The following is a 26,252-nucleotide window of genomic DNA, read 5'->3' on the forward strand; positions in this document are numbered from 1 at the left end:
TGCGTTTAATTAGAATTTGCGAAATAACTAACGCAGCTTGAAAACTTGTCCGTGCGTATATCGATTTTAAGCCGATCCGATTGATGTAGAGGAATGGCTTTTTTATAAAATATACTTTTGGCATTGCCTAACTACGGTCACTAATATGACTTATCTAGGATAACTACTTCAAGGTGAAAACTAATCAAAATCATAACACGGTGATGAGTTTTACAGTTTGTGGTATAATTTCGGTTAAAAATATCGTATCCAGGTCTGAGCGGTTTTTACCGTAACACAACGAAGTTGAGGTAACGCTTATGTGCTCGTGTTTCCGTCTGTCCGTCCGCCCGTCCGTCCGTCCGTTCCATCGAGATCTCGGCCCCTGGGACACCTAAAGACTTCGGGTTTTCGCTAATTGATAGCTGCTATGGTCTATATTTGCCCATTTCAGACAGTTTTATTGCACTCTCTATTTTGCGCAGACTGCGCATTGCCAACTTTCTTATTTATGGAGATATTTCTTTGAAATTTTAACCACAGATGCTTCTAGTAAAGGCAAACATTGCGCACATACTAAAAATTATGTGTGCGCATGCGCAGGGACTGCGCAATGCCAACTTTCCTATCTATGGAGATATTTCTTTGAAATTGGAACCACAGATGCTTCTAGTAAAGGCAAACATTTCGCAAATAGTAAAAATTATGTGTAGGCATGCGCAGTGACTGCGCAATGCCAACTTTGCTATTTATGGAGATATTTCTTTGAAATTTTAACCACAGATGCTTCTAGTAAAGGCAAACATTTCACACATAGTAAAAATTATGTAGACATGCGCAGTGACTGCGCAATGCGAACTTTCCTATTTACTGAGATTTTTCTTTGAAATTTTAACCACAGATGCTTCTAGTAAAGGCAAACATTGCGCACATACTAAAAATGATGTGTGCGCATGCCCAGTCCCTGCGGAATGGGACTGCGCAATGCCAACTTTCCTATTTATGGAGATATTTCTTTGAAATTGGAACCACAGATGCTTCTAGTAAAGGCAAACATTTTGCAAATAGTAAAAATTATGTGTAGGCATGCGCAGTGACTGCGCAATGTCAACTTTCTTATTTATGGAGATATTTCTTTGAAATTTTAACCATAGATGCTTCTAGTAAAGGCAAACATTTCGCAAATAGTAAAAATTATGTGTAGACATGCGCAGTGACTGCGCAATGCCAACTTTCTTATTTATGGAGATATTTCTTTGAAATTTGAACCACTGATGCTCCTAGTAAAGGCAACAACTTGTTGATTGCAGCGTTATCGGAAATCGGGGATTTCATTGAGGCAACTGAAGACGTCTTGATTATGGGAGACTTTAATTTCCCATTAACTGTCGGAAATCGGGTAGAGAAATTTCTTCAAGAGAAATTCAATATAGTGATCATCTTTCCCCGAACAGTGACAACGAATGGCGGAACAATAATTGACGGAGTTTTTGGCAAAATGGTCAACTACACTGTTGATTGTTCGGTTTACGAGTCGTACTGTTCATACCATCGTCCAATTATTATTAGAGTTCGTGAAAATTAATAAAGAAATATGTTTGCATAAACCTTATTTTATAATTAAAATTTTCTGATAAAATACTGATTGCTAATGCAATACTGATCCGTCACGCCAAAAATTCGCTGAAGTCTCATCGATGCACATACGAGGACTTTTGTAATTTTTTCTTCTTTGATCTTCGTAAATGGCGTCGAAATTGTAACAGATATGTATAAAAATTCAATAAGCTCATGCTATCAGTTATTTTTGAGCGCCATAACCTCCTGTAAGTGTGTCAGAGATTTGAACTATGTGCTCACAAAAACAAAGGGAACATTAACATTTCATATGGAATGAGCATTACTATACATAGAGCGGAAGTTCAAACTATCTTTGAAAACAATAAATTTGCATAATGGCTTCTTTAAACGATAAAAATAAAGAATTCGGTTAATGGTAACGTACTGCTAATTAAATCTACCGGAATTACACGTGGAAACGCAAAAGTTTATTGTTCACAACGTGGAAACCCTTCGTTTAATAAACAAAGAGTTTAGAAAGAGAAATTCCTTTGTATGATATCAAAAACCCACGATCAAAAAGAGTCTTGGCCTGCGGGCTTCCCCCTCCTATGTACCTAATCGGCTTTTCTGAAGAAATATTATCGATTTGGTTCCAATTTGGGCATCTGTTTGGCTTGTGAACTTCATCGGAAGAGGACCAAACAGCGCAATAATCGACTCTATACGGTGAAGGTAAATCATCTTCGACATCCATAGCCGTGCCAATTTCGTCAAATAGCGTAAAGTAAGACCGGTGATTTTGTTAAAGATACCTGATACCTTTAAAATCCATGTTTGCATTTCCCAAACCCAAGTGGAAATCTTCCATTTTACCACGTGAGCGTTTTCAGATGAAGTAGGTACTTGACCACGCATCTCGCTTATTCCACCAAACTCCTCTAAATGCAAATTTACAAACAAAAAGTGGAATGAACCAGCGCATAATTAGATCAAAACAGAAATATCAATATACATAAGTAATTGATTTTACTGCAGGAATCGACACATTAGCAGTTTACTGAAAACGAGGTATGTAGGTACCGTGTGATACCTGCATGCAACATTACCAAAATAACTCAGTTTTGAGATGTCCAAAATAGACTCATGCAAGGAACAAAGTCGGCGTAGAGGCAGGAAAAACACTACAACGTCATAATTTTCAATTAACAGACAATGAATCGGCAGTTAGTCAAGTGGGTAAAAACATCACCGGTCAGCGACCACTGACATAGGAAATTGAAACAATGGTATTCCTACAAAACAAAAAAAACGGTAATATATTTTGCATTAATTAAAATTCGCAATTGGCATGATTGTACACCACAATAAATCGTGTAAACTAACGTACTGGTTTATTTACAACAAGTCATCTACCTGTGTTTCTTTTACAGGATTTTTTTTATTGTAGTGTAGAATCGTGCCAATAGTGGACCAATCCAATTGGAAAACAGGCAAAACGGTTCCCATTTACTTGCTCGTTTAGAACACTGTTGCTATGGCGCCAAGATAGACTGTCAAGGTTGATGCAAACTGAATATGTTAAAATAAAATGTTATGTATTTGACAGTGCTGCCATAGCAACGCTGTATGTATTATTAATAAACTTTCACAATTACAGTATTGAACGAATAACTAGAGATAATGCCTCATCATATGTCATAAGTAAAATCTTACTTCTTTTTGTGAATGCCCTCTTCCTACCAGTCTTGCTAGTTGCTACTACATTGCCATATCGGTACCACATTTTTGTTGGAAACCTCACCTCATGGTAGGTAATTGATTTGCGATCAAGTGAACACTATGGCAGGACTCCATCTCCATGATCCATTCAAATGGTGAGACTGTAACTTATCATCCAATGCCATTCCCCGCGGCAACATTTACACCACTGCTTCTTCCTGATTGGTAGAACTCGATGTACATGTAAAACTAAACTATTGAAACTGAGAAAGTGTTATTAATTAAAAAGTTACTTTGTAATTAGTAATCTACTGCTTTTGATAAGGTTTCAAATTTTCAACAGAAGCCAACCTTGAGTTGAGTCAAAAAATGTCCACCAGCAAAACTCCTCGGATGTGAAGATTATTAACCATTACACCTACTTCATAATGAATTTTTTGACTCCTCATAGACAATATGTGAAATAAAAAACTATAAACGAATTGTTGGAAATCGTCGTGAACCACTAATACGGCAATTGATATATCTAACCCAGCGTAATGCCGCTTTAACCGCTTTAACTTTTAATATTGGTAAAGAGTCAGATGGGTTCCATTCCTGGAGTACGTAGTAGTACTAGAATGGCCGTTGAACAAATTGTGCAGGTTGGCAGATTTGACCATCGATCCGGGCTTTGGGCGCATACTGTGAGGGCTTGGAAAAACGTAAAGGTACTCGAAGCAAAAAAACACCGATGAAAATTTGCTGGAAACGTAATCGCAACAATTTACAGAAGGGACAACAATGAGTGGAAACTAGGGCTGTCAGGCGTCCCGATTTAGGGGGGGTAGCCATTATGTAAATATCGACTGTATACAAAATTTTTTCTATATTAAAGTTGTTTAACATTTTATTTTCCATAATAAGTAAGCATTCCATTGGTTTTATTTCAGAAAACAAATGAATAACCAAAAACAATTGAATTTTTTTAAATAGCAATGCACACTTTCATTAACCTCATTTGATAGAGATTTTTTTCTCTTTTCAATGACGTACCTAACACGTTAGCAGCCGTGTAGAAGAAATTATGATATCTGGATTAATGTTATTGATCTAATTATAATAAATTTTTTTGAAAAATTCTCTTGAATAAGGGTACTAACATATTATATCGTCGAAAAGAGAAAAAAAAATCTCAATCAAATGAGCCTAATGAAAAGGTGCACTGTACATTTAAAAAAATTCAATTTTTTTTCGTTACTCATTTGTCTTCTGAAATAAAAACAACTGAATGTTGCCTTATTATGGGAAATAGAATGTTAAACAACTTTCATATAAAAATTTTTGTATACATTCGATATTTACCAAGCTATATACTATATTCCATACATAATGGACACCCTGTATATTGTCACGCGTCACGCTTGGCCCGAAGACGGGGCACAAAAAGCCTTATTACTTATTTGTACTTATATGTCGGCGAATAATACTATATACCAAAGAGGGGTACTCTTTGTGTACTGTGAAGCAAAGGTGCGTTCGAATATCCGTTTCAGGAGTGAGCAGAGCGTACTGTGGAAAAGGTCACGAAATTAATAACTGTACAATAAACGAACGGTATGAAGCCGATGGAGCGTCAATATAGCCTTTAAATTTTGTACACTTTGGCTTCTCAAAGAACTAAATCATGGGAATGTGTAGAGATATTCATTAGGGACGCAAACGATGTCCAAATTCTCTTTAAAAAAATAAATCACAAACCAAAACAGGAACTGGTTTTATCCTTCATGGTACTCTAATGAAAAGTCTCAACGAAAGGAATTAATTTTTACCAATCATAATCCTCCTCCTCGACCCCTTATCGTGATTGGATATAAGTAATTCCTTATATCTCAAAAACATATTGTCAGAGGAGGGTTCTCACAAAGGGCGATTGGAACGTATGGAAGAAATATATCTATTGGTGATGTCAATATTTTAAGGGCTAATATCTCGAAAAAGGTTTGTCGGAGTACCCATAAAGGCAAAATGATTTCTCTGGACGAGACTATTGGTGAAGGTGAAGTCGAATAAATTCAATTGTTTATAATTTTTAACGGCCTACTAACTACTAAGAGGCTTTGAAAATCGAAAAACACTGTGTGGATTATTCGAAATTGTTGAATTACAAAAAATATGTAAAAGATAAATATTGACATGCTTATATCGTTAAAAAGGTAATAAAAACCTACATTTGATGCGATAAAAACTTGGTAGTTCTATTTAAAAAAATCAAGTTACCTTTGATTGAAATTTTGAAAATTGACGGAGTTATTTCTTTTAACCCAAAAGAAGTTTAACTTTAGCCGTTCGGCGTATGTTTCATGATAAATTGCGATATTCAACTTTTATTGGACATCTACTTTTTGAAAAAACGACAAATTGCGGCTAAACGACTCATTTTAGATATCATGTGTAATGAATAAAGTCACATCTAAAATTAACCAAGGAATCGAAATAATATAGTAATATACAGGGGGTTTCATTTAAAAAATGGTTTAGGCATTTAGGTTTGCAGTTACCTACAATGCTTTAATGTTAGTAGGTACAATAAGCTGTTAAAGAAGCCGAATTCTTGAAACATATACAAATAGTTAGTTAATTAATCACTGACTGAACAAATTAGTTTTTAATAAACGTAAAACGATGGTTCCGTAAAATATGAAAACCCTATTAACACGCCGCCGTGAATGTCTAATGGGAGTTTGTAACGTGGAGATCCTGCATAATCATCAGCCTAAAGAAAATAAAAACATTGGGAATGCAAATTAAAAGAATAATTTGAATCTAAAATGTATATATAGAATTCACAGGAGAATTCACTATTATTTTGTTAATTAAATATAAGCAAGAAACTGTCGACCTTCAATTACACTTTGGACTAAGTTCAAATTACTTATTTTTATTAAACGTAAAAACACTTTTCTTTTAACTGAAAGGGCAGGAAGTGGTGTATTTGACCAAACAGATGAATCAAGCCATTTAAAATGGTTCTCATGTTTGTTTGGACGTATCCGAATTATACTATATCATCATACATAAAGAGGCTTTATCTAGCAAGGGCATGTTAATAAGTTTCCTGTTCTAAGTGAAAAATGTAAATATTGGTAATTGTGATATTTTGAGAGTGACCATGACCACATACCTTGCAGCGAAAACGCCCATCTTGGCGATGATAAGCTTTTATTATAGTTTCAGAACACTTTTTCTGACAAAAAACACACAAAAGCAATTAGCTTCGACCACCAAAGTCACTGGCGAGGTGACACATGGTAAACAAAAGGCAAATTGTCTTTCAATTCAGCTACCTTCGTGTAATAATTGCAATTAGTGTGGAGGTTTATTAAATTGACCGTAAAGCGTATACGTTAAATACCTCGTCCTTTCCTAGAACGCAATTCACCTGCAAAACTAGAGTAACAATACTTAATCATCAATGTCAATGGACTCTTACAAAAGCAAGAGACCTGAATCACTACCTACTTCGAATTTCACTTTCGTAGGGCACGCGTGAATAAATTAACTACGGCGTGGTCTCCCAAGTGGGAGAACCATCATCAAGGTTAATAACAGATGCAGCACTATAAGTAACATGTCATTCGAATACGCTGGCATATTTTTAAGTTTTGCCTCAAGATGAAGTCTTATGTGAGTAAGTTGACTTTTCGAATTGTTACACAAAAATTTCATTTTCAGATTGTTTTATGTGCACTTGCCGCTGTTGTGACCGCGAAAGGTTCCGGCTACGGCCTGTTGGGTAATTTGGGCTTCGGCAACGGTTACTATGGGGGCTATAATGGTTACAACAATTACGGCGGATACGGTGGATACGGCGGATACGGCGGTTACGGTGGATACAATGGCTACAGACCGTCGGGTCTGGGTGGATATTATCGACCGGGTTATCGCCCAGGTTACTACGGCGGCGGTTACAATAATTTCGGCGGGTACCCCGGATACGGAAGCGCAATCGGCGGATACCCCGGATATCCCGGCTTAGGAGGCGAATTCGGCTACCAAGGATATCCAGGCTACAATGGATATAATCCAGGCTTTGGTGGCGGATATCAGCCGGGCTACGGTGGTTACAATACAAATAGCATCGGCGGTTATGCCCCTTCGGGTAGAAACTTTGGGCCAAGCTACGACGCGGATGCGACGTCGGTTGACTCTGTGACGAGCAGTTTACACAACGACAAACGCGAAAATAAAGGAGAGACCTTGCAGTAGGTAATTAGGTTTATTTTTTAAATACGTTGTACCTAACTTATAAGTGCCAATAAATCTTCGTTTTATGTAAATGCCTGATTTAATTTAAGTGTTTTGTGTGACCAGCGTCGCAGAAGTTTGTGTACCTACATCGGTCACACGAGATTGTGTCACCGTGGCAATATTTCAATACAGTGTTTTCAATAACACATCGAGATAAACTTTGCACATGAACCATTTTTACCAGCCATTTATTTCCCAAAAATATATCTCGGGGGGATCTTTCCAGTAAAGGTCGATGCATCCTTATTCGCTTGCTCTGGGACATAAAAACGAAGTATTTTTATATGTTCGAGTAAGTTTTGGAATTCCCGTGTAGAGGCTGGATGCAGAGCCACTGGATGTCGTAAAAAGCGACTAATGAACAATGGGTGAAGTTAACAAACAATTGCCAAAGAAACCCGAACGTCTGGTAGCGTAGCTTACATTATTAGAAGTATAGTAAACATTTAAAAAGTCTTCTCTTGATTGTTAAACGAATTATTTCCAACGTTAAGGGCAGATTTCACCCCCTCGGACGGTGGCTAAATGAATGACAATGTTTTTCGGTAGTAAAAACGGATTAACAAACATGGAAATCTGAACCCACTCTTTCGTGGGTACAAAAACGAATTTTATTGCGGACTTTATCCCTTCGGACGGTCACTAAATATCTACCAGTTCTTTGGATAGTACTAAAAATGAATCTTAACGTTTTAACAAACTCAAGAATTTGAAACTTTTTTTCTCACGGGCGTTAAATGAAGTACCTTAGTTAATTTTTTATTCAATGCTTAGGTATAGATTTAGTCCTCTCGGCCGTTCACTAAATGAATGACAATTTTTTGGCAGTACCAGTACTAAAGATGAATCTTAATTTAATTTAGGAGTTTCAAATCTCTTTTCTTATATATTCATCTAGTGATTACAGCTGTGACTGCAATAGCAGCCATTTTTCAACGGTTTACCGTATTTTCCAAGGGCTGCACAGAACGTTCGGGCGTTTTTGACAGTTTGGTTGCTGGAAACTGGCTGCTTCACATAGGTGTAGTTTGCTGTGGTTAGTTTGAATGCATAAACTCATAGATTGTTGGAAAGGGATGTGTAGGAGGAATTTTCTACTGCTTATTAGGACTTCTATTACCGATTTAAGGATTTGGTGACCCTTTGGAACCTTAACATCACAGGGTTAAATTTTGGCTTCTTTGTATTTCCTGGATTAAATTAACGTATTTTGTCTTTCATTTAAGGGACTAAAGTGTCACACAATGCCACGAAAAAAACTACTCCGCAGAGACTTCGCCTTTGTATCGAAAATGATTTTGAACATTTACGTTAGTCGTTAATCATAACTATTGTTTCTTTTATTATTTGGAAAAAGTTATTGTTGCGCAGTTGACTGACTATATTAATCAACTTCATGTCCTCCCCGTTACGCAATCTGGATTTCGTGCTGGGTATGGTTGCCCTGGAGCACTTCTCGATATTGTTGATGATATATTAAAAGCTGTGGATCAAGGTAACTGTTTATTATTAGCACTTCTTGACTATTCAAAGGCATTCGACACTGTGAATCATTCTCTGCTTGTGTCCATTTTAGGTTACCTAGGTCTTAACGCTGAAGCAGTTGCATTTTTTCGTAGCTATTTATGTAATAGAAAACAGATCGTGTGCATGGGAAATAATCAATCAAGTCCTGTTACAGTACAGTCGGGAGTGCCTCAGGGTTCCATACTCGGTCCCCTACTTTTTACGATTTACACCGCGTTTTTATATAAGGACATAAAGCATACCAAAGTCCATATTTTTGCAGATGATACTCAGATCTATATCTCATTCCCTAAAAGTGAATTTCAAAGCGCAGTAAACAATCTAAATCTGGACCTCCAACAATTGTCAACAAATTCTAATAAATATAGTCTTACCTTAAACTCTAATAAATGTAAAGTTATGCTATTTGGGAGTAAGAGGAATAGACTACCGTTAATAAATCTCACTCGAGTATCCATGAACGGTACAATACTCCCACTTGTGGATAGTGCTAAAAATCTTGGGCTCATTATGGATTCAGATTTGCGATTTAAGTTGCATATCTCAAAATTAATGCAAAAATCATATTTTACGCTGAAATTGTTGTATTCTCATAGGCATTCATTAAATCAACATTTAAAAAAGTTGCTTTGCGATACTCTCATTTTATCGAATTTTAATTATTGTGATGTCGTCTACAGTTCAAATTTGGATTCCTGCGAAATAAGACGAATTCAAATCGTTCAAAACTCCTGTCTTAGGTTTATATTTGGCGTCAGAAGAAGGGAAGGAATTTCCCATTACATTAGTAAGGCAGGTTGGTTGAAAATGGAAGATCGAAGGAAGCTGCATTGCTACTGCACTTTTTATAAAATAGTTGTCAATAAATGCCCACAATTTCTCGTTAACAAAATACGGTTCAGAACTAACCTAAGCACAATATTCAGTTATATAAAAGGTCCTTCTCTTATTTAATAGCTTTTTATCTAAACAAACTAAAAATTAACTTTTCATCTATGTCGCTAGCACAGTTCAAAACCTTAATTAAAAATAAGCTTTATTCTGGTGAAGTGTAATACCTATAATTAATGTACATTTGTACCATCTTACTCAATTGAAATCATTGACTTATAACTTTCTCTCCTTTTCACAATTTAATGGATGTAGGTAGATTTCCACGACTGAAGTATACCTCTCTATGGCGTATTGGGGCTGAGTGGTAGACCAGATGGTTAATATTTTTGACCAATCTGAATCTTAACCCCTTGGGGGAAACTGGAAGGACTAAGAAATTGTAATGATCATGTACCTGATGTTGTATTCCATGTTAAACCCAATAAACGATTTATTATTATTATTGTCGGTGTTTCTTGTGAGAACTCAGGTCTAGCCTGGTTAACTAATCGCACGGATTAAAATCAAGTAACGATTAGTGTCTGTGTCTGTGTCTGGTGAAGTTATGTAGGATTCTAAAGAAAAATAAAAAATAAAATAAATATTCACACACTCACATTGGAAATCTAGAGATAGTATGTAATTCATACTTACCAACATAGCTATTAATGGCCCCAATAGTCAACGCTATCAGGAAAGAAGAAAACAAAACAAAAATATCATTATAATAATTCCTGTAATTTTATTAAATAGAGTTTATTGTGTAAGTGTTTCTTTGGCTTTGCGTTTGGGTTGAATACGAGTGGGTTGTGATAACGTGGTGTGTTTATGTGAAGAAGGAGTTTTGTGTTTTTTAATTGTATTTATGGTGTTTCTTTGTTCCTGAGGTCGTATTTGTGAGGTTGCTTGGGTTTTTGGTGGAGATATTGCAGTATTTTGTGAGCCTGTGGTGCTGTTAAGGTTTTTGCGCTTCGGTTGTATACGAGTGGGTTGTTTCTGAGAAGAAGGAGTATTGCGTTTTTTAACTGTGCTAGGACGTGTAACTTTATTGGGTGGACCTGTCTTTGTAGTGCATGTTGCGTTACTTGTATTTATGGTGTTTCTTTGTTCTTGAGGTTGTATTTGTGTGGTTGCTTGGGTTTTTGGTGGAGATATTACAGTATGTTGTGAGCATGTAGTTCTGTTAAGGTTTTCGCGTTTCGGTTGAATCCGAGTTGGTTGTGATAACGTGGTGTGTTTCTGTGAAGAAGGAGTTTTGTGTTTTTTAACTGTGCTAGGACGTGTAACTTTATTGGGTGGACCTGTCTTTGTAGTGCAAGTTGCGTTACTTGTATTTGTGGTGTTTCTTTGTTCTTGAGGTTGTATTTGTGTGGTTGCTTGGGTTTTTGGTGGAGATATTGCAGTATTTTGTGAGCTAGTAGTGCTGTCAAGGTTTTTGCGTTTGGGTTGTATACGAGTGGGTTGTTTCTGAGAAGAAGGAGTATTGCGTTTTTTATTATTATTATTATTATTATTATTATTTAAATTATATTTCTCTGATTTATAGTTTGAATAATTTATTTGTTGCTCATAATTTAGAAACTTTTTTTAAGTGTTAAACTGTTAATTATTATTTTCATTATCGGTTGTTACGTGTTCTTTTGTTTCAAAGCCAATTTGTGCATATAAACATTGCAATTTAAATTTGTGAATGTGCGGATTTTCGCCATATCTCTGCTTAGGAAACAGATAGGTATCAAAATGCGGTGCGATGTATGTTTTTGTTATGCACGTTTGTTAGGTACATTTTACGAAAAAAAAATCATTTTCCTAGTTAACCTAAAGTCACTAGATATAGAAAGTACCGCAATCATCCGCCATTTTTGGGCAAATTTGCTGCCAACTTAAAAAAATTTACAAATAAAATCTTAATAGCTGTAATTTTTTATAACCTAACTTCATAGTACTGTCATGTTTTATAAAAATATTGTTGTGTCGTAGAAGTGGATGGGAGTAGGTCGCTCCATGACGAAGTGGATTTTGCCCACGTACGACCGCAATTTAAAACACAACAGCTATACCTATGTTACTAACATCTATTTAACACGACTACTACATTCTAGAAATACAACTAAATGAATAATACACGTCTTGAACTGTTGAGGAAGATGCTTGGACTGCCGCAGCGCTACTGCCGAGCCCATCCACGTAGTACTCTAACCGCGGGTGGGGGTGTTCGGTTTTCCGGTACCAGTGGCGTAGCTGGCGATCTCTTCACTACAAATATATACAGATATCTCCAAACAGGTGGAACAATCCCTAACATTAAAGTTACTAGAATCTGGTAACTTCCGCCATTTTTGGGCAAAAATCATGCGTTATCTCTCTAACACACGAGCCCAATGGATTGCGGTACTTTCTATAATTAGTGACTTTAAGTTAACCATTAATTGTACGCCCTCTAGCGGCAAACCTAGAAACTTGAAAATAATTTCCAGCGCCCACGTAACGTGACCTAATTTCCAAGGTCACCGCCTACGTGATTAGGTCGCGGTAAAGCTCAAAGGGCAAGCTGCTGTAGTGATCGTATTTCATTTTTGGGGTGTCAAATTACATTTACAAGGCAATGGCCTCAATTGATGTAGTGTTAAATTACGTTTTTAATAACGTTAGTCAAATAAAATTAGGTCAAGTGCACCACCACGTGGCACGCCACCTTGACTTACTTTCCAAGCTCACCACCAGGGGACGAGCGAGCTTGAACTGGTCCAGAATCGGCTTTGGTGGAAGCGTTCGGGAGCACACTCTGGAAGAATTGTTGTTTGCTATATATAAGCAAATCGAATCGTGTTTCGAAGGAAGGGTTCCCGCTCGTGTTAAGTCATAAATTGTGAGTCATAAATAATAATTGCTGACTGTTATAAATTTTTTGTTAATTAATTGTAAATAAATAAATCACGTAATTACATTTACGTTACAATATTTTTAGGAAGGTCTTTTGCGTATTGGGTAAAACTTATTTTACGCAAATAATTAAAATCGTAGGATGGTCTTGTTTGTGTTAGAAAGGGATATTTATTTGCAAGACGAAGACTTAACCAAAATTGCACGATCGGATTAAGGCTCTCATATTCAAATAAATTGCGTTGGAGTCCTACGCATAAATAGTTCGTTGCGCTATTATTGTGAAATGGCAACTTACGTTGCGCGCGTTGTGCACCTGATTTGTTTATACGAGGTGCTAATAAGATTATATACTTATAATAAAACGGTAACCGGTAAAACGGTCAAAGACAATTAAGTTGTGCTTTCTTTTACTGCAAACCCTAAGTTATAAGGGTAATTTTAGACATTTACATACTGCGGAACATTGGCAATTTTTTCCATAAATAAACTAAATTGAAACTAATACATGGTGAGGAACCTGAAGCACGGTTGTGCCAGATTCAAATTTGACAACCATTTTTCGAGATTCGCTTTCGCCGAGTAACCAAATAAAGACGTTCCACTATCCAATTTTCCAAATTGCTGCTAACCTTCCAGAGGAGAAAAACAGTTTTCCGTCGGAGAATATTTCAACGCAAAACGCATCGATAAATGTAAGGTATTTGAATGTTTGGCGTTGTATCAAAACAGGAGTCGGCGGTTTTAGGGGATTTTGTATAAGAAATTTGCAGGTCGATTTACGGAAATTTATCCCGAGAACAAATTTGTGTATTTTTATGAATAATATGAGAACCCAAACCAACGATATTGGTAAAGTTTTTCTCATTTATTGTTAAGTTGAATCTTAAGTTATTTCATCGATACAATTTTTTTTTAATTTTATTTATTTATTTATACCGGCAGCTTGAAATTCTAGTCTTTTAATAAAATAGCACCCCTAACTTCCTTAATGTTGGAATTGCACTCTAAAGCGAATAGTACTCGATTTCTCTACTTTTTACCATAATTTCCCCTTTTATGTTGCCGAGTAAAGAAATGGAAACAACCCCAATGCAATATACCTAATGGTTCGTATCCACTCGCAGGGCTTCGGTAACTTCCGTAGCGCATATTAACCAATTTTTTATAATCTGTAGCAGTGATACGAAACCGCCGCAATTCTCGCGGCTCGCTTGGATTATCGCAATTCCCGCGTGTTTTTAAACGCACATAGTTATCGCCATTAACTTACTCGCGTTCACTCTTCGTATGAAGCGGTACATATGCAATTTTACACACTTATAAAATTCGAAAAAACTGGTGTATCAACTTCTCCATGAGGCAAAATCATTTTGTTAACTCTTGCTTTGGAAATTTTACATTCTGCTAACACATGAAAAACAAGAGGTTTGAAAGTATTCACCCGGTATGTGGTTAAAATTTCAACAAAATCAGAAAGTTGATATTGCGCAACCTGCGCATGCCCACATTAATCGTCAAGGTTTTTCTTGACTCAGGTGCCAGAGCTATAAACTAAAAAAGATCGAACTAAACATTTTGAAAACTGTAAGAGTAGTTGCGGACTCGGACGGATGGACGGAGAAAGTGGCCATAATAGCACCTTCCAACAAGTGTTGGAAAATGCGCTAAGAAAATAAATGTTCCACTTAAAATAAGAAAGTAAACGGAAACGAAAGTATCACTATGAGGCGAAAACTTTAGTTCAATGGGACGCGGAGCACGATATAAAATTACGTTCAGAACACACGGCAACGCTGTTTGTATAGAAACGACCGCGACGGCAGAATCCAAACGTGTTATTTTTGACGCGTAAATTAAATTCAGAATTGTCAGAAGTTTTACAATGATTTCTATGGCACCTGTTATAGAATTAAGTTTTGTATAATAGACGATAAAGGGACACCAACTATCTCGTGAAAGTTAATTCACTCAATGGTTAAAATATTCCTTTATTGTCTTATATATAGTTGTAGTTATTGGGCCGATATTTCTGGAAGGAAATTTAAGGGAATTATATCAATAGAAGAAGCGGTAGAAATTACAATCGGTGGTTCGTTTAAAATGAAAACCCTGTATAGATTAAGATAAAAGACCCCCTGTTTTTTTGCCATATTTCTAACTACTAGAGCAAATGTTTGCAGATGAACTGGGGAGTTCTAATTACAATACGTAAACAATTCTATTAACATATTATATCTATGTTGATCTCCTCGGCACATTTGCATCTAAATGATAGATGCTCACAAACAATCATTATCCTTATTACTGTCAATGGTCGGTAATTTGCAAAATTGAGAATTAAAACACAAATGGTAAACGTTCAATCTAGGGTTACCTAGGTAATTATGTAACCGAGTGTGGGAGCAATCTCATGATTTAATCGAAAATTGAAACTTTCTTTGTCGGGTACCGGCAAATTTCCATGGTAATGAAGCAACATTTCTATCGAAGTAGTTAAATTGCGTGATTATAAACGGATTAATAAAGTCTCACTTATCTTAATTGTTTGACGTAAAGGTTAAGATCCCCTTTTTTAATCGAGGGGGCTACAGTCGCCGAAAATCAGAAGCGACTCAAAAAATTGATAATTGTAAAAATCGTCGAGCGTGTAATTTCCTTTGGTTCCACAGTTGTGGGTCCCCTTGGTTCGTCATATTAGCAAAGCAACTTTAATTAATTTGCAAACAGCACTAATCCTTGGAGGTGTTTGAAAATGAATGCTCCAGCGATTTGAATAGAAATGATTTTTTATGTCAATATCGCGCTTATGTTATGGTTTTGCCAACTGCACCTTTAACGTGTGCGATAGCGAGCAGTTACGTAAAATAAGATTAGACGTTGGGGCTCCGATAAGCTAAATGAATCATTTGGGCTAAAAAAGAGATTTAATATTTGCTTATTAGCACACTTATGCAATTGCGACCTTTACGCTTTCCAGGTTAGGTGTTTTACATATATCTTAAAAAAAATTGTACACGTACAGCGAAATCCTACGCGCGTACAGTTTTGGAAAAAATATGCAAAATGATTTTGGCATACAACAACTGCAGCACATGTACCAGAAAATGTTTCGTTCAATTAGAGCTCGTTCCCATTTAGAAAATGGTGAGAAGTGTATTGGTAACCTGTGCTACATTTGAAGTATCCGAGGACCACTATTTTTAACGCCGACAGTCCGTACGTGCATTATTGGGGTCATGTGGGCATAGAAGTTGGGATGTTTTGCAAAAGGTTTTTCCAAGTGAAATTTGGGGTCAATGTCGGGCGAATGTGTGTTACTCTGGTTTTCTTAAGAGCCATTACGTGTCAACGGGTGCATTGTTACATTCTTACACGGTTTTTCTGGTATTATTTAACATTTAAATGAAGTATAGTTATAATACTAGTTAGGTTTGTATCGTAGTAGGACAAAGGAATTGCATTAAAGTTTTGTTTGTTTACCATTGCCAATTATAATCGATTGACACGTACCTATACAAAAAATTGATGCTAATTTGTTAGCAAAAAAATTTTGTGCTCGTACCATTTAATTAATTTAACTAGCCGCAGCTTGTGATACCTTTATCACCTCATTTATTATACAAGTATCGTATTTCAACCTGAAAACATTACGAAAATTTTGATTTGGTTTAGGGTCACCAGAATCCACGTATGGTATTTAAGTTTCTCTTTTTAGCATTGTGATTGTAAGCCCAAAGAGGACTGAAAAGGCACAATGGGCATGGGATATTACCAATAGTAGATATACGTTACATACCCCCTGTTATGTTTTATGGTCAAAAAATTGAGGGGAAAAAAAGAGAAACAAATAAAGGTAAAAAATAGCAGCCAATTAGCACATAATATTTACACTCGAATTCTTGTTATAAACTCGATGTAAACGGGATGTAACAAGTGATACATAACCGTTACATACCTGCAAAAAATCAATACTTTTCCAGCTGCCTAGATAGGTATCGCTTTTTCACAGAAATTTCCCTAACACTAAATGTTACCAACAAATACTAAGTACCTACTTCTTGTGATGGTTACAGTTCTGGATAGCTCCTCAAGGGTTTCAAAGGTTCTGCAAATATCATTTTTAAGGTGCCGGACTATAATACAAAATGTATAGAGGATTCCTTGTTAGGAGAGTCGTAGAATGTAGACAGTTAAAACTCCCTTAGGACCAATTTTTCATGTTCTAACTAAACTTATCTGACGAAACCGCCATTTCTGTCTAAATAAATTAAATCGGATAAATTTTACTCAAACATAAAGACCGACCTCTAGAACCTTAACGTTTATATTAAAAGATTTAAAAGGCTTTTTGTGTGTTAGAGATGTACAGGGTTTGTATAAAAAGTATCGGGAACGATTTTTTTTGGCGTGAGTGTACGTCGCAGCGCGCTTGCTCCGAGTTGGTCCGCTGACTTTCGAAACGTGCCAACCGTCAGTTGTCCGTCCCCACGCTGGACGGCCGTCGACGTCAAGAACCGACGATAAGGGCAACTTGTGCCGTGTGCGTGATGTTCTGAATTCAGACCATCGTCTGTTAAGTGTGCGCATGAACGCAGATCTAATTGGTATTGACAAGATGACCGTCATTATCACGGAAAATTTGGCGACGCGGAAGATCTGCGCCAAAATCGTCACCAAAGTCTTGACGGGGACGACCAAAAGCAGAGGCAAGTGTCTGCTTGTGACGCGTTGAAGAAGATCACGGCTTTTTGGAAAACGTAATCACAGGTGGGCTTTTGAATACGGCATCACCTCGTTCAAAAAAGGCTCGAATGAGCACATCCAGAGTGAAAGCCATGCTAATCGTGTTCTTCGATGGCAAGGAGGTTGTCCACTACGATTTTGTACCTGGGGGATAGGAGGGCAGACAGTAAACGGCCTTTTTACCTAGAAGACTGAAGGGAAGGGTTAACCGCGTAAGACCAGGTATCGCTGGCAATGGGACACTGCAGCACGACAGTGTACCCAGCCACACCTGCTCCAAGTTGAGCGATTATTTGACGCAAAACGGCATCGCGACGACTTCCTACAGTCCAGCCTTGGGCCTCGGCAGCCTTTTTTCTATTCCCTAAAGTAAAATCCTTCCTGAAAGGATAACACCATGGGACCAGTGTCGTCAAAGAGGTTTGAACGCGTACCCTGACGGACCTTTCTGAATCCGCTTACCAAGAAGCCTTCGAGTCGTGAAAAAAACTCTGGCAAAAGTGTGTTGAGAGGCGAACTTTAAAGAATGTTTATATTTAGTAGTTAAGATAAATCTACTTTTATAAAGCTTTTCCCGATTCTTTTTACACAAACCCTGTATAGGAGATAAGTTGTGTATAAATTTTAAGTTCTGACCAATATTCTGGATCCTTTAGAGCTGTTTCTTCAAGTTTCAGTTAGGCTTATATGATTGACAACCTTCTCTGTCAGATACATTTATCAACTGACTGTCAAATAGGTATAATGGCGCCAGCAAGACCATAACAAGATTTTAATTGACATCTTTCAATTTGTAAATTTTGGCTCTGAGAAATACACAATACTTTCGGTGAAATTTTGGAATTCTACTTAATAATGGAGATCGCCTTTCACAAATGATGTCACTATTTATTATAGAATTTTCCTCTAAAATGCATATTTGGTAAATTGTAATTAAGATTTCGATATAGTTTAGTTTGGCGTCCACATCTTCAAAATTGATTTTAAATAGCATATCTATCAAAAGATATATCAAGAACTCTAATTGAAATTATACCTTCGATGAATCATGAGATCATATTCCTAATTCCACAATGCAGTGCAAAATAAACTGAACCAATATAGACAACGAGCGTTTGACAGGTATTGACAAAAAATTTAATCAGTTAACCCCTTGACCATTGTCTTCCTATTACTAAAACCAGAATTGAAAATTTGAAAACCGTTCGCGACTTATCATGTAGACACAGACGGAGGGACGGACGAGCGGAAGACAGAAAGTCAAAAATCATGAACTCGCTTTTTGTCGCTCGTTAATAATAAAGCGAACAAGCCGTCTTCACTTTCCATGTTTTTTTTTTTTTGTTTAGAGGGCATCAACTTCTCAGGTCATTAGCCCTTTTTACTGGTTCCTGTATCTACTTAAACGTTTTCAGGTTAGAATGTTAGAAATTTGCATATTATTATTAGCGAGCTCTGTCCTCCAGTCTATTTATTTATTTATTTATTTATTGATTTATTTATTTGTTTATTTATTAATTATCCCTCTCTTGTTCTAATTCGTGCTAATTCTAATTATTCAATCAATCAATCAATCTTTATTTGTCTGTATATAGGTTTTGACACGTCAGTAAATATAGTAGATAATAAATTAGTACAATGCATAGATAAAAAAGAATAATATACAATTAAAAACAGTTTAAAATTCCCAATAAATAAAAGCTAGTCAAACCATGAGGCTGAAACTGAATAATCTACATTATAAACAATTTAAAATTTTAGTTAAAAAGAGACAAAACAGAGATCAAATATTAACAAGTAAAGGTAAAAGTAAATGACTAAAGAGTATACTACTACACAGGTACACAAAAGTAAAGTAAACAAACAATGAAATAAATAAATATCATTAAAATTATTGAATAGTTCTCCATAGGCGTATGTAAATGTTCAGTTTACTTTATAAAAAGAATGGCTTAATAAGTGGGCCTTAACGACACTTTTAAATTTGAACAATTGTAAGGTTTGCTACAATCAGGAACGATATTGTATAAATCCACCCTGCCGACTGTTATTTTTAGATCTAAATAGGGAGTTTTTATTTTCTTTGCTCCTCGTGTAGAATAGTTAATTAATATTATATTATTAATAAATTAATTCCGTTAATTCAAAATAATTCATGTAAATTAATGTTAATTCACGTTAATTCAAGTCAATTCACGCTAATTCAAATTGATTCACTTTAATTCGAATTAATTGCCATCCTATTTTTTTTCCTTTTCCTATCTATTTTTTCACCAGTGTATGTATTAGCCTATCTTTCTTCTCCCTTTTCTAAACCTCATTTGAGCCTTGCGCAGAGGTAGGTTGCCTACTTCACAACCCTTTCCTCCTCCGTCGACATAATCGTAATTATCTTGTAGTTTGCATCTGATCTTTGTCGCCTTTGCTGTTTTTTATTTACGCCTCCTCGGGCGTCTCGCCTATACCGCGTTTGTTTTGTAATCATTTTGTTTCTTAAAATTCTTTAACAAAAATCTTTTATTACAGAGGTTGCCCGTATCTAGGATTTTTATTAAGCGACAGAGCAAAGCCGTATAGAGAAGTTGATGGTGTCCCTCTGCCCGTCCTTGAACACAATTGCCCAAACTCTTGGACCGATTCGGTTCAAAATTTCGTGGTAAGTACAGATATCTCGGGCGCTTATTAGCATAGATAGAGAGTTGGTTTAAGCGACAAAAAGTTATGCCTACATAAAACCAATAAAAAAAATTTACACCATCTCTAAAATTTCCTAAATATGGCGAAAAATAGCATAATTGACGTTCTTGATTTTTGGTTTTAAAATCGTTATTCGGGGAGATATGTAAAAACTCAAAAGACTTTCTTTAGGGAACTCTTTCTGTTCTTTTAGATGATGGAAATGAGGTCATCTAAAAGAGACAAAAATCCTGATTCCGAAATATGTATATGTTTATAAAAAATCAAAAGAAGTTCAAAATTCATAGATAAACATGTTGAGTGATATTTATCAAAAGCAATTTCCATGGACAATCCAATTTCTTGAATAATTTAACTTAGTTTTTAAATATCTCCCCACGATTTTAAAACCAACAATCAAAAACGCCATATTTAGGAAACTTTATAGGGGGCAAATCTAACTTTAGTGCATTTTCCATGAATTGAGGAAGGCAAAGGAAAATGCTTGCGCTCCTTATACAGGAAGTACCTATACTATGCGATCAAAAATGATTTGCTGTCGAGTCACCTTTGGAATTTTTGTTTACGTGGGAAATCGTATTTAACTTGAAGTTCCAAAGGCGACTCGACAACAACTCGTTTTTGATCGCCCGTTATAAGTATGCTACATGTTTGCTTAGTAGCATCTGTGGTTAAAATTTCAAAAAAATATCTCTATAAATAAGAAAGATGACATTGCGCAGTCTACGCATGCGCGCATTAATCTTCAAGATTTTTCTTGGTTCAAATGCCAGAGCTATTCAAAAAGAATTCAAAAATAACGATCTAAATATCCTGAAAACTATCGGCCAGACGAACGGACGGAGAAAGTCGCCATAATAGCACCGTCTAACATGAGTTGGAAAAAACGCTAAAAAATAGAAGCGAACCTAGGACTTACGGGCTCTTTAAGACTCTGTTGAGGTCTTAGGGAATGTTTTTTATAAACTCCTGGGACGTGTATCTTAAACACTAAAAGATTTGAGATAGTTCCTCATACAACATTCCAAAAACGTGCCGGAAAAATATTTGAGCTCCTTTCCTCTCGTAATTTTTTTCCGAACAGGTCCGAATGAAATGTGAATAGCAACTAAGCAACATAATGTTGTAGTGATTATTAAAATTGGATCAACCTCCATTCAGGCGACCCAATTTGTACCAGTAATAATAATAATGTATAGGTACCAAAACACTAATTCGTTATTACTTGGCTTATGGTACGTCGTTTAAAATAAAAAAAAAATGTAATTAGTATAATATATAATAAACAAAAATTGGTGCAAGGACCTTTTTTGGGAATTTTTTTGCCTACAATTATCGCGTGATGTAATTACACTTGACACGGCATTTGTTAGTCTCATTACAGTCGATGCGAAAGGTTGATAAACTAAAAAAAAGGAAACTTACGCGTACCAGAAAAAACATGGGAAGCACCCACGTATTACCCAATATGGCTAGCCGCACTACGTTAAAATTCCGTTTTATATAACCGTTTACTCTCACTTTCATTGCTCACGGAATGCTTTCTTCATTCGTAAGTGGAACCGTTACCAACGATTTGTTTGTGTATCAAGTGCAACGATGAAGGTAGATTGGTTCATTATTGCATTTTGTTATTGACAATTTGTTTTAGGTGATTTTCGTGATGGTGTTCATATTTTACTTAGAGAACTTTGTCGCTGTCCCAATAGAAGATAATTATAATGATTTAAACGAGGAAGGACGCCTTCATCATCGCAAGAAAAAAAAGCCGTGCCAAAACGGTCATGGGAGAACGTTCTTTGACTGGCATTATTCCTATATTAACGTATTCAACACGTTCCTAACGGATTGCGATGGTGGTTACTACCCAATTAAACCCCAAGGAATTCACAACGGCGGTGGATTCCCCGGCCATCATCAACATGGTGGCGGGTTGCCCGGCCATCATCAACATGGTGGCGGGTTTCCCGGCAATCACCACCATGGAGGCGGATTGTTTGGTCCTCACTACCAGTCGAATGTTAATAAAGACGGTCCTTTCGGTCTCGGTCTATTTAGTTGGCCCAATTTGGGATTATTTGGTAGCAATAATAATAAACCCAAACCTCAAGACACCGTGTCTGAACCGGCCCAGGTTGAAGAACCTTCGACCGAATCAAACGATTATGAGGACGAAAAACCGGTCAATGAAGACGACCATGATGATGTTGCGCTGGATCGATATCAAAATTCGAAGGATGTAACTAACTTTAATCCTTCCAAAATCGTGAAGAGGGTAAATAAGGGGTTTGACAACTTCTTCAAGCCATTCTTCGATTTATTTAGGAAGTGAACTTAACTCTGGGCTTTAACTAACTGTGATAACTTAGGAATTAAGGGTTTGTTTTAACGTATATTACATTTTAGATCAGGATGAACAATTTTGAGGAAATAAATAACCTGCTTTTACCAATACTCGTATTCATCGTCATAAGAATCTTCGTAAGGGTACGCGTAGATTTCATCCATGTCCAGTTTTCCCATAAAAGGCTCAATGAGCGCTCCTCCCATTTCCATTCCGATTCCTACTCGATGGTCGACATCTTCCTCGTCAAGGTGCCCATCGTGGAAAGGTGGCGAAATTTTTTGCCGCACTGAGTCGAGCGACGCGTTGAACAGCCGCTGAAACATTTCCGGATTAATTGCGCCAAGGAATGGCTCGCCCACTTGGCGCTTGTCTCTCATTTCGAGGTCGGCGTCCGGATTGGCTAGAAAAACACGCGTGACCCCTTGTAGTAGTACTGGTTTTTGGCCGGTGGACTCGTCAACGCTTCTTTTCAATCCATGAGGTTTGGTATTTTTCAGGTGGGTCAAAAACTCCTTGAGAGATCTAGCTCCAACAGCTCTTTGAGCACCATCCAACGCTTCTAAGGTTTCGGAAATGTCCTCGGCATGTCTAGAATCTTTGCGTCCTATCCCCAACGTTTCCATTACGTGATTAACACCTACAAAGTTGGGGTCTGTTTCCGAATGGTGCCGAGCCTCGGCATTTTCATGGTGACTTCTTGATGTTAACACGATGGGTAGATGCAGTTTGTGCTGGAACGCTGGTACACGTAAACTGGATACCACCAAGCGAGGTACTACATGTTTTGAGGTTGACACAACTTTTCGGGCGCTGTGCAAAAAATCTCCGGCATGCACCGCCACATCTTCCGCTGACCGAATACTGTCGCGCAACATACCTCCTAGCTTATTGTACACATCGCTTTCGTTTGGTACAGCCCTCCTACTGTCGTGCTTTTTCTCAACGATGCTGTACTGAGAAGGCACAAATAAATCTTGCGGTGGTACTCTCAAGGTGGACATGAACATGTCCCTTACGGATCCAATGGCGTTCGTTACATGATAGACGGGCTGGTGTTTGCTCTCGACCGAGTGCCTAGCTATCGCCCCCATCCGCGCGAACGTCTTGGGCACGTCGATCTGCGCGTTAGGGTCGAGTAGAAGTCTCAAGAACGGAAGTGATCGCTTCTTTCTTTTATTCGCGGAACGTTTTATTACCACGCTGATGTCGGCCTCGTCTGGCCCGGGAATTTGCCAGATCTTCCTGTTGCGACTGACGCTTACAACGTTGGGAGCGCCCACAATGGGGTCGTAGCCCGCCTGATGTGGGCACGGCGCTTGCTGGAACGGATTGAACCCGTAAAAATACTCGTTTAATTGGCGTTTATTCCGTTTGCTTGGCCCGACGTTGTCCTGGTCTGGCTCGGCGGCTGCTCTCCAATATTCTCGATTTCCGCGTAAAGGAAACGTGCTGGGCGCTACCAAGGAAGGATTTGGAGCAAGTAGAGTTTCGTGTACAGCACGCGCCGCCTGGGATTGAGTGATTCCGTTGTTGTTCCCTGCTACTTGGGATATCTGGAAAGTGCCCCCAGTTGATGGTACTAGTATCAGCGTGTTTTGCTTATTAGAGTTTGGATGCGGATGCGGAGCGTTATGAGAAGGGGGGTGGTAAAACTGCTGGCTTTCGGAATGTGAAGAAAAGTCTTCGTGAAGGTGCGGAGGCGGTCCGTAGTTATGAAAAACCACCGGATACCCGTGGGGATTGCCATGGAACAGCTTTTTCGTGTGATGCGTTGGTTCTGCATCCCTGAAATAGTCGTAGTATGGACCGTCGCTCCACGCAGAGACCGGCGTGTCACCTTGGTATGGCCCGGGAGAAGCATAGTCGGTGTGGTGCTCGTCATTTGGGTGCGGCTCGCCATCGGAGTGCTCCTCGTAAATAATATCGTCATCGACAAACTCTTGCGGGGTCGGTGACAAGAGTAATGGAAAGAGGAGGTGAGATTTCAATTTGGCTCGTTTGGCAAAACGTCGAAGTTTGGCTTGCTTCTTTAATGCGTGGAGGTGTGCATGCGTTAAAACGCCACCCACTATATCCGAATTTTCATCAAAATATTGGGCGGGCGAATCTCTGAAGTGGTCAGGGTGGTCTTCAAAATGAAAGCCGCTGGTATGATGGAAAGCAATTGCTATTGCGACTGCGACTAGTATTACCGTGACCTAAAATTAAAGGACATTTTTAAAGTTTACCAACAGGGTCCGACCCTTAACATCTAAAATCATTCTAAAATTGCTTACCATATCTAAGATGTGTAACACTTAAAAACTACGAACTGTTTGACAAGCAATGTAAATAGCGAAGTGAGTAATTATATTAAAATTGCTACATTTGCACAAGTACCCAAGAATAATGTTGTGTTGCACAAATCATGAGTTTGTATTTATTTGCTCCCATTAATCGACTATTATGACCTAAAAAATGGGACCTAATTCTTTATTTGTTTAGTAAAAAACATTTCAGCGATTATTTCTAATCTCAAACCAAAACCAAAAATTAGCAAATTTTGTTCAGCATTTGGCACTCATGACGGCGGGGTTGGATTTTGTTACAGACTGTTCTTTTTCCACATAATTACCACCATGCACTTTTGTCAACGGTGAACAAGAGCATGCATGGCGTACCGGTAAAAATCAGAACCGGCTAAGGCTAACCACTTCCTTACAGCAGTGACAACAGAATCCGAGTTTTGAAAATGTTTGCATTTTTCAGAGGCCCACAGGGATATAAGTCCGGACTATAAAACACTTGTTTTCCCTTTAACTCATACGAGTTCAAGGGTGTTACTGCTTCCTATTTTCCTAGTGCATAGTGACACGGTGTACGGCCGATTCTAAATCACACTAGATGAAAATCCCTAGAAAAGTCACTAGAATTGAGTGGTTCTGAACTGCGCTAGCGAGGTTTACGCCTGAGCTACAGCGCTAGTATTCAATGTGAACGTTATTAATATAATGAGGCTGGATAATTTTTATTGATTTTGAGTGCATTTCACACCTCGAAAGTGGAAACTGTTCTTATACAATTTTTTTAATTCTATAGATGGACAGAGGCAGAGGGTGGTAGCTGCTCCTTTAGTTTTCAAGGAAATGCACTCAAAATTTACAAAAATTATCCAGCTTCATTATATTATTAACGTTCACATTGAATACTAGCGCGGTAGCTCAGGCGCAAACCTCGGTAGCGCAGTTCAGAACCACTCAATCCTAGTAACTTTTCTAGGGATTTTTATCTAGTGTGATTTAGAATCGGCCGTATACACTACCATCGACAAGAACCCATGACTCAGGCGCGAACCGAATTACTTTAGCTCGGACGGAAACCTCCGATACTTTATCTCGAGCACAAACCTCGATCCCTTGACATTCACGGTAGCACAGGCGCAAACCTCGCTACCGCAGTTCAGAACCACTCAATTCTAGTGACTTTTCTAGGGATTTTCATCTAGTGAGATTTAGAATCGGCCATATATTACTACCCATCTCCCTTAGTTTTTAGTTGTGGAGAGTCTAGTTTTAGGCGCCTTTTAGAACGAATCGATGCTGATCAAGACCCAGGTGTTTTTGTACCATATCCGCTTGGTACGCCGTTA

The 26,252-nt window shown here is 37.6% G+C and overlaps 3 protein-coding genes across 3 annotated transcripts; 2 read left to right on the forward strand and 1 right to left on the reverse strand.

Annotated features, from left to right (window-relative positions):
• Positions 1 to 6,773: 6,773 nt before the first annotated feature.
• LOC116177731 (keratin-associated protein 19-2-like) lies at positions 6,774 to 7,580 on the forward strand. The gene is made up of 2 exons (XM_031496798.1): positions 6,774 to 6,927; positions 6,976 to 7,580. The coding sequence occupies exons 1-2, from the start codon at positions 6,916 to 6,918 to the stop codon at positions 7,507 to 7,509; spliced, it is 546 nt and encodes a 181-aa protein (XP_031352658.1). The 5' UTR covers positions 6,774 to 6,915; the 3' UTR covers positions 7,510 to 7,580.
• Positions 7,581 to 21,832: 14,252 nt separating this feature from the next.
• On the forward strand, positions 21,833 to 22,714 carry LOC116179040. Its single transcript, XM_031498741.1, has 2 exons — positions 21,833 to 21,882; positions 21,929 to 22,714. Exons 1-2 carry the CDS (start codon positions 21,877 to 21,879, stop codon positions 22,607 to 22,609), a joined length of 687 nt encoding a protein of 228 aa, XP_031354601.1. The 5' UTR covers positions 21,833 to 21,876; the 3' UTR covers positions 22,610 to 22,714.
• LOC116179039 lies at positions 22,598 to 24,950 on the reverse strand. Its single transcript, XM_031498740.1, has 2 exons — positions 24,901 to 24,950; positions 22,598 to 24,822 (listed from the first exon to the last, which is right to left on the reverse strand). The coding sequence occupies exons 1-2, from the start codon at positions 24,901 to 24,903 to the stop codon at positions 22,723 to 22,725; spliced, it is 2,103 nt and encodes a 700-aa protein (XP_031354600.1). The 5' UTR covers positions 24,904 to 24,950; the 3' UTR covers positions 22,598 to 22,722.
• Positions 24,951 to 26,252: the final 1,302 nt, after the last annotated feature.

The sequence above is a fragment of the Photinus pyralis genome, unplaced genomic scaffold (genome assembly GCF_008802855.1).
Source record: "Photinus pyralis isolate 1611_PpyrPB1 unplaced genomic scaffold, Ppyr1.3 Ppyr1.4_LG8, whole genome shotgun sequence".
Classification (NCBI taxonomy): Eukaryota; Metazoa; Arthropoda; class Insecta; order Coleoptera; family Lampyridae; genus Photinus; species Photinus pyralis.